Raw genomic sequence first — 13340 nt, 5'->3', positions numbered from 1 at the left:
TTCTGGGCAGGCCTCTTACGAGAATAAGTGGACTACATCGCTTTGCTCTTTGATGCCATCCTTCCTGTACTTCATGAAATTCCTCAGCGTCATCAAGGGGTCCACCACCACTGGCATCATATTTTTAGAGGTCCAGGTCTCCATGGCAACCAGCACTATCCTTGTGTTGAGCTGTTCCTTGTAGATCTGGATACCGAAAATGGCCATGAGTCAAATGATTTGTTGGTGTGAGTGACACCTGTGCTGTGAACAAATCATCTCCAAATGTGGAAACAATCAACACATGTACAAATGTCTCGACAGGTGGTGCGCGTGTGCACAGGCTTTAGTAGTAGTAGAAGGACTGTAATCCTACAAATACTGATCTTACCGCATCAGCCATGTTGACCACCGCTTTGGCAAAGTTCTTGGTTTGGCTGCTGGAGCGACGCAACTGTACAAACTGTGTAGAGACCAAGACACACAGACGGGGATGAGATGATCAACCACTCAAACAAATACATCCAGAACGTGTTCACAGCACTTAACTTTCTACATTTTGCTATGTTACAGCCTTATTCCAGAATGGATGAAATTAATTTTTTTTTCCTTCAAAATTCTACACACAATACCCCATAACGACAATATGAAAAAGTTTTTTTTTTTTAGATTTTTGCAAATTTATATATATATATATATATATATATATATATATATATATATATATAAAGAAACAAGAAATCATATGTACATAAGTATTCTCAGCTTTTGCCATGAAGCTCAAAAGTGAGCTCAGGTGCCTCCTGTTTCCACTGATCATCCTTGTGATGTTTCCACAGCTTAACTGGAGTCTAACTGGGGTAAATTCAATTGGTACAATAGCGTCCATCATCTGTAAATGGAAGAAGTTCGGATACACCAGGACTCTTCCTTGATCTGGCCACACATCTAAACTGAGCGATCTGTGGAGAAGGGCCTTATTCCCCCATCACACATACGCCGACTGGGGCCGATTGGGGCCGATTGGTGTCAGAATGGCACATCTGGCCACAATCGGGAAATATTGACGTGCAGTCTGAAGACCTATGGAGTCTGTAAGCATCTACATATTTGGTCCCATTCGCTCGGCTGTACTGAGTGTGTTGCACATGTTCAAAACACTCTTGGCGCTGTTTCTGTGTAGGCTGTCACTTGTCCAGGTGGTTTCCATAGTAGAGAAGCTTGAATCTTTGACTGGACTGGGTTGCTTGATGCGAGGACGTTTCGCTTCAAATCGCAGAAGCTTCCTCAGCTAAAATTCTTGCTCTGGTGGTCTGACTTCTGTCTTGACTCTTGTAGAGAAGAATAATCAAGAAGTCACAAAACCTGGAGTTTTAAACCTAACTAGACCCCTCCTGCCGAGAGGCAGACTGCTATAGGCTGGTGACTAAACAATAGCTCTAATTAGCACCTATTGTGCTCTAGTTAACACCCTCCTAATGACAGGGCAGCTGTCCCTCTCCTGATGGCTCCCTTGACGACTCTGCTGATGACATGAATGACTCATTACCATGAACAAAAGACTGAAACTGCTTTGACCTGAGTACCCCATTGTAAACAGAGGATAAAGCGTGTCTCAGACCCCCTCCCGGTTAAGGCTGGGTTTCAAACGTTTCACAAAGAATGCCTCCTTGACCCCTCTCTCAAACCATTTCTTCTCTCTAGCTAATATTTTAACTTCCTTGTCCTCAAACGTGTGGTTCGTGTCTTTAAGATGGAGATGAACTGCAGACTGAGGTCCACTGGCGCCCTCTCTGCGGTGCTGGTATAGCCTTTTGTGTAAAGGTTGCTTAGTCTCACCTATGTAGTGTTCGTTACAGTTTTCCTGACATCTGATAGAATACACTACATTGCTCTGTTTGTAACTAGGGATCCTGTCCTTAGGGTGAACTAATTTCTGTCTCAAGGTGTTAACCGGTTTAAAGTAAACTGGGATTTTGTGCTGTGTGAAGATCCTCTGTAGTTTTTCCCCTACTCCTGCTAAATAAGGGAGAGACACTCCTTCTTGTCTCCGTCTCCTGTCTATCTGGTCTCTTTGTTCTCTGGGACTTCTGCACTTTGTCTATGTATGTCTGTATGTCTTTGTCTAAGTACACTCAACAAAAATATAAACACAACACTTTTGGTTTTGCTCCCATTTTGTATGAGATGAACTCAAAGATCTAAAACTTTTTCCACATACACAATATGACCATTTCCCTCAAATATTGTTCACAAACCAGTCTCAATCTGTGATAGTGAGCACTTCTCCTTTGCTGAGATAATCCATCCCACCTCACAGGTGTGCCATATCAAGATGCTGATTAGACACCATGATTAGTGCACAGGTGTGCCTTAGACTGCCCACAATAAAAAGCCACTCTGAAAGGTGCAGTTTTATCACACAGCACAATGCCACAGATGTCGCAAGATTTGAGGGAGTGTGCAATTGGCATGCTGACAGCAGGAATGTCAACCAGAGCTGTTGCTTGTGTATTGAATGTTCATTTCTCTACCATAAGCTGTCTCCAAAGGCGTTTCAGAGAATTTGGCAGTACATCCAACCAGCCTCACAACCGCAGACCACGTGTAACCACACCAGCCCAGGACCTCCACATCCAGCATGTTCACCTCCAAGATCGTCTGAGACCAGCCACTCGGACAGCTGCTGAAACAATTGGTTTGCATAACCAAAGAATTTCTGCACAAACTGTCACAAACCGTCTCAGGGAAGCTCATCTGCATGCTCGTCGTCCTCATCGGGGTCTCGACCTGACTCCAGTTCGTCGTCGTAACCGACTTGAGTGGGAAAATGCTCACATTCACTGGCGTTTGGCACGTTGGAGAGGTGTTCTCTTCATGGATGAATCCCGGTTCACACTGTTCAGGGCAGATGGCAGACAGCGTGTGTGGCGTCATGTGGGTGAGCGGTTTTCTGATGTCAATGTTGTGGATCGAGTGGCCCATGGTGGTGGTGGGGTTATGGTAAGGGCAGGCGTCTGTTATGGACGAAGAACACAGGTGCATTTTATTGATGGCATTTTGAATGCACAGAGATACCGTGACGAGATCCTGAGGCCCATTGTTGTGCCATACATCCAAGAACATCACCTCATGTTGCAGCAGGATAATGCACGGCCCCATGTTGCAAGGATCTGTACACAATTCTTGGAAGCTGAAAATGTCCCAGTTCTTGCATGGCCAGCATACTCACCGGACATGTCACCCATTGAGCATGTTTGGGATGCTCTGGACCGGCGTATACGACAGCGTGTACCAGTTCCTGCCAATATCCAGCAACTTCGCACAGCCATTGAAGAGGAGTGGACCAACATTCCACAGGCCACAATTGACAACCTGATCAACTCTATGCGAAGGAGATGTGTTGCACTGCATGAGGCAAATGGTGGTCATACCAGATACTGACTGGTATCCCCCCCAATAAAACAAAACTGCACCTTTCAGAGTGGCCTTTTATTGTGGGCAGTCTAAGGCACACCTGTGCACTAATCATGGTGTCTAATCAGCATCTTGGTATGGTACACCTGTGAGGTGGGATGGATTATTTCAGCAAAGAAGTGCTCACTATCACAGATTTAGACTGGTTTGTGAACAATATTTGAGGGAAATGGTGATATTGTGTATGTGGAAAAAGTTTTAGATCTTTGAGTTCATCTCATACAAAATGGGAGCAAAACCAAAAGTGTTGCATTTATATTTTTGTTGAGTGTATGTGGGTACCCACGATGGTCCCTGTACAAAGTGCAGAAGCCTATAGCAGTCTGCCTCTCGGTAGGAGGGGTCTAGTTAGGTTTAAAACTCCAGCTTTTGTGACTTCTTGTTTATTCTTCTCTACAAGAGTCAAGACAGAAGTCAGACCACCAGAGCAAGAATTTTAGCTGAGGAAGCTTCTGTGATTTGAAGCGAAATGTCCTCGCGTCAAGCAACCCAGTCCAGTCGAAGATTCAAGCTTCTCTACTCTTGGCACTGTTGAGGTGGGACACACATCTGACGGTGGTCTGTGTGCAGTTTTTGCAGCATCTGATCGCAGTCTACATATTCTGACAGCATCAAAACAGCATCTGAAATAATTTGATTGCGGCTGATTGAACTCTGAGATCAATCGATTACAGCAAAGCCTGCCAGCATGTTGTGCCAGGGAGGGTGAAGGAAATGTTGATATGCAATAACACATATGTGGCACTGTGCGTGCATCAGAGACTTGGTGCAGCGCCGCAACGCAGCTGAACGGGATGTCACTGCTGTAATGCACGTATTATTACATGTTCACCTCCTAAGTCTGTAGCAGGTATGATGTGGAAATGTTTCTCAGCCCATCACAACATAAATACACTTGTAACTCACCTCCTGTACGGCTCCAGGAGCAGCGCAGACAGCTGGTGAAGTCCCTTTCACCCGGCTGCGCTGTGTGCAACATCGATCTGCTCACAAATGCATAATTCACCTCTGGCATAAATAAATCTCACGGGAAGCGCCGTCCTGCACCGATAATCCAATTATAGTTGTGTTAAGATGTGTATCAAGTGAAATGGCCACAAACAGTTTAAAAAGAGAGAGAAGAAAAAGTTTGCTGGCTGCGTCTGAAGAATGTTGTGCACATGTGGGAAGTTGGCACACTGCCAGCACAGTTCAGCAGCAGTTACAAAGTCCAGCTGGACGAATAAAATCTAGCAATACTGATCAAACACCTAAAGGGATTTTTCGCCAGACTGTACAGCAGCAGGTGATCACTGACAGCTGTCAGCCTGTTTGTGTGCAGTCTGGATGGACAGCGCCTGTGTTCACGCTGAAACAGGAAAGAAAGCTTTCAGTTTTCTGCTCCCAGTGATTGGAATGTCCTCCAATCTAAACTAAAACTGTCTGGGTTAACTTCTTTGAATGCCTTCCGCTCTGTTTTAAGAGATCACGAATGGAATTCTTTTGCACGTCTGTGCCTTTAAATTGCAATCTGCCCCCCCCCCCGCACACACTTCGTTACAACTCACAATGACCAAGATGATTGTATTTTATTTGTTATTAATGATCTCTTGATGATGTTAACCTGTCTATTATGATGTGTGCTGCTGCCTTTTTTGGCCAGGTCACCCTTGCAAAAGGGGTCTCGATCTCAATGGGATTTTATCTTGTTAAATAAAGGTTTTTATTATTATTTTTGTCTTTGAACAAGACACTTCATCTGCATCATCCAAGTTCACTCAGCTGTAAATGGGGACTGGTGTTGGCTGGGGAAGTACGCTGTGTTGGAATGGTGTCCCATCCTGGGGGAATTGGTAGACTCTCACCTGTTTCATGGTACAGAATCAACATGGGCAAGGCTGTAGACAGCACAAATTTCTTCTTCCCCAGAAAACTAGTTAAAATGCCAGGAAAGTGGTTATAATGTTGTACCAGAAATGAACTGAAGCCAGTGGCACCAAGGAAAGAAAGGCATGGAAGAGTGCCTTAAACTTTTCTTTTCCCGTTATACATCTAGAATGGTTGCCAGTAATGCAACGTGAATGACACTTCTATATTTTCTGTCAAAAAGCTTTTGTATTTTTTTTTTTGCAAATACTGCATCTGGAAACAGTCCATTTGGAAAGAACCACAATTATTCCCTTAGAAAATCTTACAGTGTGAAGACAATTTGGACCAAAAAGCCTCTTAGTCGTGATATTCACTTCAAATTATTGCGTCATTGTTGACAGTCAAGCAAAATGGATGGAGTCTGTGAATGTGGATGTTGAGAACTATGTGCCGTGAAGTTTTAACAGTTGGCAGGTCCACACCCAAAAAACATAAAGTGATTTGGACCATCATCTACTGAGAAAGAAGTCTACCACAGTGCTTTACATAATAAGTCTGAACGCGTTCATATAACAGACCATGTCGTGGTCGTTGACCACCATCAGCTCGATGTATTTGGTCTCAGTCTGGACAGAGGGCCTGCGAACAAATCTCTTGGACCGCCTCAGCCCCTCTGACACCTGCTGCTCCCTCATTTGGTCTATCCTGTTGTCATCACCATCACCTCCTCTGCTCTCCCACTCACTGTCCTCTGAACAGTCTGGACACACAGAGAAGTGCAAAACACTTACATTCCGTTCTATTATGACTTTGACGGGCCTGAACAATTTTCTTCTAAGACGATTCTTTCATTTAGTAGAAGTATTTGACACTGCTGAGCAAAAATGTTTGTTTTCCCCATTTTTGGAAGTGACATTCCAGTTTATATTCTCAGGTATCTGATAATCTAATGCTACAAATGACTCCAGGGGAGAACATTTATTTTGATACAGAATGTTTTGCATAATGAGCGCACAGTGGTTTAATTTACTGTTTATAACAGAAGTCGATAAACAGACTGAGAAGGTGAACCGGTGATGATTAAGCAACATATAAATGAAAAAGAGCTGAAAGCAAATATTAACATGAAAGTCAAACAGTTTAAGCAGTAATGTGTTAATTTACCTGGACAGTGAGGAGAAAGTCTGAAATCAGGCATTTTATGGATTAAATGTGCACCATCACCCTGGACGAAAACACATTGAGGAGATCAAACATCTTTACATTGATCCTGCTAGGTTTAACACTATACCTTTATAAACTATACCTTTATATAAAGTAATTAACTAACATTAACATTAAGTGGCCACAGTTACCTGATTGCTGTCATTGTGGAATGGCTCAATGCCGTAAGTGAAGAGGCCATCGGAAAACATGCCACTAAAAAATAGCAAAACAACAGAAAGTCAGCATCGTAAGTAAAATAAAACATCTACAGTGACAATGTAGAAGCTAAATTATTAATATGTGGAATGATAAATCAGTATAATAGTCTGATTGTTATGTAGTAACATATGTGTCATGTAAGAGACAAGAAAGGATGCAATGGTAACATGCATTTTTGTAACGATTAAAAATATTCATATTTGGGTATTTGCTGATAAACAGTATTGATATGACTACAAAATACGTAACAGGAAATTAGAATTACCATCGGATGCAGTGACTTTAAACATTATTTTATTTTATTTTATTTATTTATTTGAAAATATCAGTTTGCATTACCAGAAAAGGAAAATAAAATATATAAAACAAATGTAGAATATAAGGCCGGCCGATACAAGTGATGAAACCTTTTTTATTAAGCTGTGCAGCAGTATGGGCTCATTGTTGTTGCGTTTTTTCCATTTCAAAATTCTCCATACATTGTCTACGGGGACAGTTCAGGACTGCAGGACTGCATGCATGATACTTTCCTTTTTTTTCAGAGCCATGACTTTAAAATATGTGCAGAATGTGGTTTTGCATTGTATTGTTGAAAAATGCATGGACGTCCCTGGAAAAGATGTCCGCTTGAAGTCAGTATGTATTGCTTTAAAATTTCATTTTGCATTTCTGCATTAATGCTGCCATCACATAAGTATAATTTACCTTTGCCAAGGGCACTGATACAACCCTATACCATTTCAGACCCTGGCTTTTGGACCTGTTGCTGATAACAGTCTGGACGATCCTTTTCATCCTTGGTTCAGCGCATGAGGCTTCCATTATTTCCAAAAAAGATCTGGAATACTGACTTGTCTGACCAAAATACATCTTTCCACTGTGTGATGGTCCAACCCAGATGCCTCAGAGCCCAGAGACATCGATGCTGCTTCTGGACATGGTTAACATAAGGCTGCTTTTTTGCACAGTAAAGATTTAACTTGCATTGTTTTAATGTAACTGTACTGTAGTGTTTGACACTGGCTTCCCAAAGTATTAACTTACCCATGTGGTTATATCAGCTATTGATGAATAATGATGATGCAGTGCAGAATGGGGGATTGGAGATCACAAGTGTTCAGCTTAGGCTTGCACCCTTGCCCTTTACACACTGAAATTCCTCCAGATTCCGTGACTCATTTAGTTATGTTACGTACTGTATAGGGAGAAATATGCAAATCCCTTCTGGTCTTTCTTTGAGAAACATTGTTTTTAACCCTCAAGCGACCAAGCTGTTTTAGCGACTAATATGGTAAGATAATTATAGCATGAAATATAGATGAACAGCTGACTAGCAAATATGCCAGTACTTTAACACAAGAATCACATCAAGAATCAGTCTCAATGCTTGTGCAGTTGTACGAGGTCTATTAGAAAAGAAACCGACCGTTTTATTTTTTTAAAAAACTATATGGATTTGATTCATATGTTTTTACGTCAGCCAAGCTTGAACCTTCGTGCGCATGCGTGAGTTTTTCCACGCCTGTCGGTGACGTCATTCGCCTGTGAGCACACCTTGTGGAAGGAGTGGTCCAGCCCCCTCGTCGGATTTTCATTGTCTGAGAAGTTGCTGAGAGACTGGCGCTGTGCTTCATCAAACGTTTTTCAAAAACTGTGAGGCACATCTGAGTGGACACTATTCGACAAATTAAGCTGGTTTTTGGTGAACATTTTAACGGCTGATGAGAGATTTTGGATTGTTTCTATCGCTGTAAGGACTTCCCACGGAGCGGGACATCGCGCAGCGCTCCGGGGCGACGTTGTCATCCTGTTTCAAGCTGAAAACCTCCAAATTTAAGCCTCTGTTGACCCAGGACGTCGTGAGAGAACAGAGAACTTTCAGAAGAGGTCGGAATCAGCAGTTTATCTGGACATTCCACTGTTAAAGGAGATTTTTTTAATGAAAGACGTGCAGACGGATTGGTGCGTCGGCTCGCATGAAAAACACCTCCGTGTTGATAACCATTTGTAAAATCCAGGCGGCTTTTGATGGCTTTCAGTTGAGTGAGTATCTGAGAAATTGTTTAACAGCAGGGCATGTTCCAACTTGTCCTTAAGGCTTCCAACTGAGGTGTTTTTCCTGTGGCGGGCATGCGACGCTGGCTGCTGGACCACTCCTCCCACAAGGCGTGCTCACAGGCGAATGACGTCACTGACAGGCGTGAAAAAACTCTCGCATGCCCACGAGGGTTCAAGCTTGGCTGATGTAATTACACGTGATTCAAATCCATATGGTTTTTTAAAAAAATAATAAGGTCGGATACTTTTCTAATAGACCTCGTATATCTTACTATTATAGGTCTGTTGGCCATGCTTTCATGCATAACAGTAAACTATAATGATTAGAGCTGGCAAATTGATGACCAGCAATGATGGAGTAAAAACAGATATTTAACAAGCTCTTAAGCTGATGTTCCCATTCTGAACCCATGAGAGTCTCACGTAGTGGAGCAGATAATGGAAAAATCTTTCATTCTGTGATACAAATGATGGTGCTGCTCTGCTGGTGCTCTTGCTGCTTTTAAGCATTTGTATGTTTGTTGTTTTATTGTCGCCGACCGCAACAGGTATTTATTGGGTGGAATACCACGGTGACCTTTGTACAAGGACTGCTCCGAACAATAATTATTTGGATAGGGATGTGCTGCTGTCCCACCACTCTATGGGAAGGAATCGACTTGCTCATCTCCCCGAAGCTGTGAAGATTCAATCGGCAGGAGCCAGACAACAGAGGAGAGGCAAAAGAAGGGGTATCTGGCAAAATCTCTGATGTTGAGGGAACAGACCACCACTGATACTCAGCAATGTGAGGTCGCTGAGAAACAAAATGGACCAATTCTACGTTAACACCAAGGTATGTTACGAGCAAAGGGAATCAAGCGTGATGGTGTTCACCAAGACTTGGCTCTATCAGGATATTCCTGACTCCCTTGTTGAGCTTGAGGGAGTCTCTCTTATACGGTCGGACAGAACAGAACTCTCGGGGAAAATGTTTCTGTGTAGGCTCTCAGTTGTCCAGGTGGTTTCCATAGTAGAGAAGCTTGAATCTTCGACTGGACTGGGTTGCTTGATGCAAGGACGTTTCGCTTCAAGTTGCAGAAGCTTCCTCAGCTAAAATTCTTGCTCTGGTAGTCTGACTTCTGTCTGACCCTTGTCAAGAAGAACAAACAGAAGCCACAAAAGCTGGAGTTTTAAACCTAACCAGACGCCTCCTACCGAGAGGCAGACTGCTATTGGCTAGTGACTAAACAATTGCTTTAATTAGCACCTATTGTGCTCTAGTTAACACCCTCCTAATGACAGGGTAGCTGTCCCTCCTAACGATGGGACTGACGCCTCTCCTGATGGCGTGAATGACTCATTACCATGAACAAAAGACTGAAACTGCTTTGATCTGAGTACCCCATTGTAAACAGGGGATAAAGCGTGTCTCAGACCCCCTCCCCAATCTTGGGTAAAAGCTGAGGGGGCAGGATCTGTCTGCTTGTGAATGACAGCTGGTGCAGGCACTACACTGATTTAGAACCACCACCAGTGGGACATGCTGGATATGCCATGATGGGTGTTCCACAGCTGTCAGCTGTTCCATCATGGACATGACAGCTGAACAGATGTGCATGCTGTGCACTGCACTCTGGCCACTGTTCAAGCCTTCACCAAATCAGCCGCACCTTGACAATGTTGGATCGTGGTGTGTGTGTGTGTGTGGGGGGGGGGGCACTCGCACGCCATTTGTGTTGCTCGGGGGCAGACATGACACACTGACCGCCCTTTGAGCTTTCACCACCTCAACTGCACCTCAACAGTGGTATCCTGCACACTACATTGGTGCTAGCCACACAGTTGGCCCGCATTTTCTACGTGTCCAGAGACTGCTGTTGGAAGTTTGTGGGTGGCACTTCGATTCTGGCTGAGCGTGGGGCGAACGGCCATTTGGCGCCATTTGCCCTCATTTGCCCTCATTCGGCCGCTGGTATAAAGGCTAGCTCATTTACCACATTCGGCCAGGGTTCAATGTGGCCGATCATTTCATGCAGCCCCTCGACCGTGGTCTGAATGGTCCGACCTGCGTATGTCATGCTGTGCGAATGTTGCAACCATGGTCAGATGGCAGTACGACCTCATCTTGACGCAGTTCGATTAGATTCCCAGCACGAGCGCAACGTGAATGCGGAATGCATGTGCTGTGGCAGAATGGTTGTGCTGACTGCTGTACGAGGCGCCATTCAGCCTCATGCGCCATTCAGCCTCATTTGTTTTATATGTGAAGGGGCCTTTAGCAAGTACTACCTTGGGAATCATTATACCAAATTTGTTGCTTGTATCAGCATCTGCACAATTTTGCTGTAAAACTGATGTTATCTGTTCCACTAGTGTTGACCTTTGAAGGGTTGCAAGACTTAGAAGATTCGGATGTACAACTCCTGGCAAAAATTATGGAATCACCGGCCTCGGAGGATGTTCATTCAGTTGTTTAATTTTGTAGAAAAAAAGCAGATCACAGACATGACACAAAACTAAAGTTATTTCAAATGGCAACTTTCTGGCTTTAAGAAACACTATAACAAATCAAGAAAAAAAGATTGTGGCAGTCAGTAACGGTTACTTTTTTAGACCAAGCAGAGGAAAAAAATATGGAATCACTCAATCCTGAGGAAAAAATTATGGAATCACCCTGTAAATTTTCATCCCCAAAACTAGCACCTGCATCATATCAGATCTGCTCGTTAGTCTGCATCTAAAAAGGAGTGATCACACCTTGGAGAGCTGTTGCACCAAGTGGACTGACATGAATCATGGCTCCAACACGAGAGATGTCAATTGAAACAAAGGAGAAGATTATCAAACTCTTAAAAGAGGGTAAATCATCATGCAATGTTGCAAAAGATGTTGGTTGTTCACAGTCAGCTGTGTCTAAACTCTGGACCAAATACAAACAACATGGGAAGGTTGTTAAAGGCAAACATACTGGTAGACCAAGGAAGACATCAAAGCGTCAAGACCGAAAACTTAAAGCAATATGTCTCAAAAATCGAAAAATGCACAACAAAACAAATGAGGAACGAATAGGAGGAAACTGGAGTCAACGTCTGTGACCGAACTGTAAGAAACTGCCTAAAGGAAATGGGATTTACATACAGAAAAGCTAAACAAAAGCCATCATTAACACCTAAACAGAAAAAAAAAGGTTACAATGGGCTAAGGAAAAGCAATCGTGGACTGTGGATGACTGGATGAAAGTCATATTCAGTGATGAATCTCGAATCTGCATTGGGCAAGGTGATGATGCTGGAACTTTTGTTTGGTGCCGTTCCAATGAGATTTATAAAGATGACTCCCTGAAGAGAACATGTAAATTTCCACAGTCATTGATGATATGGGGCTGCATGTCAGGTAAAGGCACTGGGGAGATGGCTGTCATTACATCATCAATAAATGCACAAGTTTACGTTGATATTTTTGGACAATTGAAAGGATGTTTGGGGATGATTAAATCATTTTTCAAGATGATAATGCATCTTGCCATAGAGCAAAAACTGAAAACATTCCTTGCAAAAAGACACATAGGGTCAATGTCAACGAGCAGATCTGATTTGATGCAGGTGTTAGTTTGGGGGATGAAAATTTACAGGGTGATTCCATAATTTATTCCTCAGAATTGAGTGATTCCATATTTTTTTCCTCTGCTTGGTCTAAAAAAGTAACCGTTACTGACTGTCACAATCTTTTTTTCTTGATTTCTTATAGTGTTTCTTAAAGCCAGAAAGTTGCCATTTGAAATGACTTTAGTTTTGTGTCATGTCTGTGATCTGCTTTTTTCTACAAAATTAAACAACTGAATGAACATCATCCGAGGCCAGTGATTCCATAATTTTTGCCAGGGGTTGTAGTAGCAAACCGGCTTCACTCATCTCAGTTGTATTATTAAAATTGGACCATCTTTTAGTTCGGAGGGATTTAAATCAATCCAGGAGTCTGGACATCGATGTCATCATGTTGTTTGCCAATTTCTGATTCATAATAGTGAGTTGTTACACCACAAATACTGGTGCATTCTTCAAGACAAGATGTGACTGTGTGACTCACCACAGACCGTGGCAGGTGGAGAGAGCTGCCCAGGACTCTGGTAAACCTCTTAACCTTCCCTGGTAGTAGCAATGCTCCCCTCCCTGTGGGCACAAAGAACAATCATGACATGTGAATTTTGTACTTCACTGCACATAGTGATGGGCAAACTACGCTAAGGAAAAACCTCTGCAAAAAAAAAAAAAAAAAAAAAAAAAAGTACACCCATTTTTCTCAGTGTGACTCTCCCCATGATGGTGATTATAGCACAGTTGGTGATCTACTTGTATTCTATGTTCTACTCTTTTTGCTCCACTGCCACTAGAAGTAGAGGTAAGAGGACCTTCTCAATAAATTATTTCTGCCAGTGCTCACAATAATAGTTAGAGCTGATTTAAAAGGATGACAGCTCAGTCAGTGACTGAGAAAAGAATAACTATAAGGCAATGCTATAGTGCCATTGGCCATATGAGCATTGTCTTCTTTATAATTTTCAACTTTTTAAT

General features: G+C 42.8%; 1 protein-coding gene and 1 long non-coding RNA gene across 2 annotated transcripts in view; one reads left to right on the top strand and one right to left on the bottom strand.

The window, feature by feature from the left end:
* The window catches only part of LOC117527862 (disintegrin and metalloproteinase domain-containing protein 11-like), a 73319-nt gene that overhangs the window by 40148 nt on the left and 19831 nt on the right, over nt 1–13340 (bottom strand). The window contains exons 5-10 of the mRNA XM_034190364.1: nt 12856–12938; nt 6660–6723; nt 6469–6529; nt 5883–6064; nt 371–442; nt 20–186 (exon numbers count right to left, since the gene is read on the bottom strand). Of these exons, the coding sequence (XP_034046255.1) occupies nt 20–186; nt 371–442; nt 5883–6064; nt 6469–6529; nt 6660–6723; nt 12856–12938 (629 nt within the window). The remainder of the gene's footprint in view (nt 1–19; nt 187–370; nt 443–5882; nt 6065–6468; nt 6530–6659; nt 6724–12855; nt 12939–13340) is intronic.
* On the top strand, nt 7814–12436 carry LOC117527863. Its single transcript, XR_004565625.1, has 3 exons — nt 7814–7899; nt 10654–10656; nt 12426–12436. It is a non-coding gene; the product is annotated as an uncharacterized LOC117527863 (long non-coding RNA).

This window comes from Thalassophryne amazonica, chromosome 16, assembly GCF_902500255.1.
Source record: "Thalassophryne amazonica chromosome 16, fThaAma1.1, whole genome shotgun sequence".
In the NCBI taxonomy this organism is placed as follows: Eukaryota; Metazoa; Chordata; class Actinopteri; order Batrachoidiformes; family Batrachoididae; genus Thalassophryne; species Thalassophryne amazonica.
This window is presented reverse-complemented; position numbering and strand designations above follow the sequence as displayed.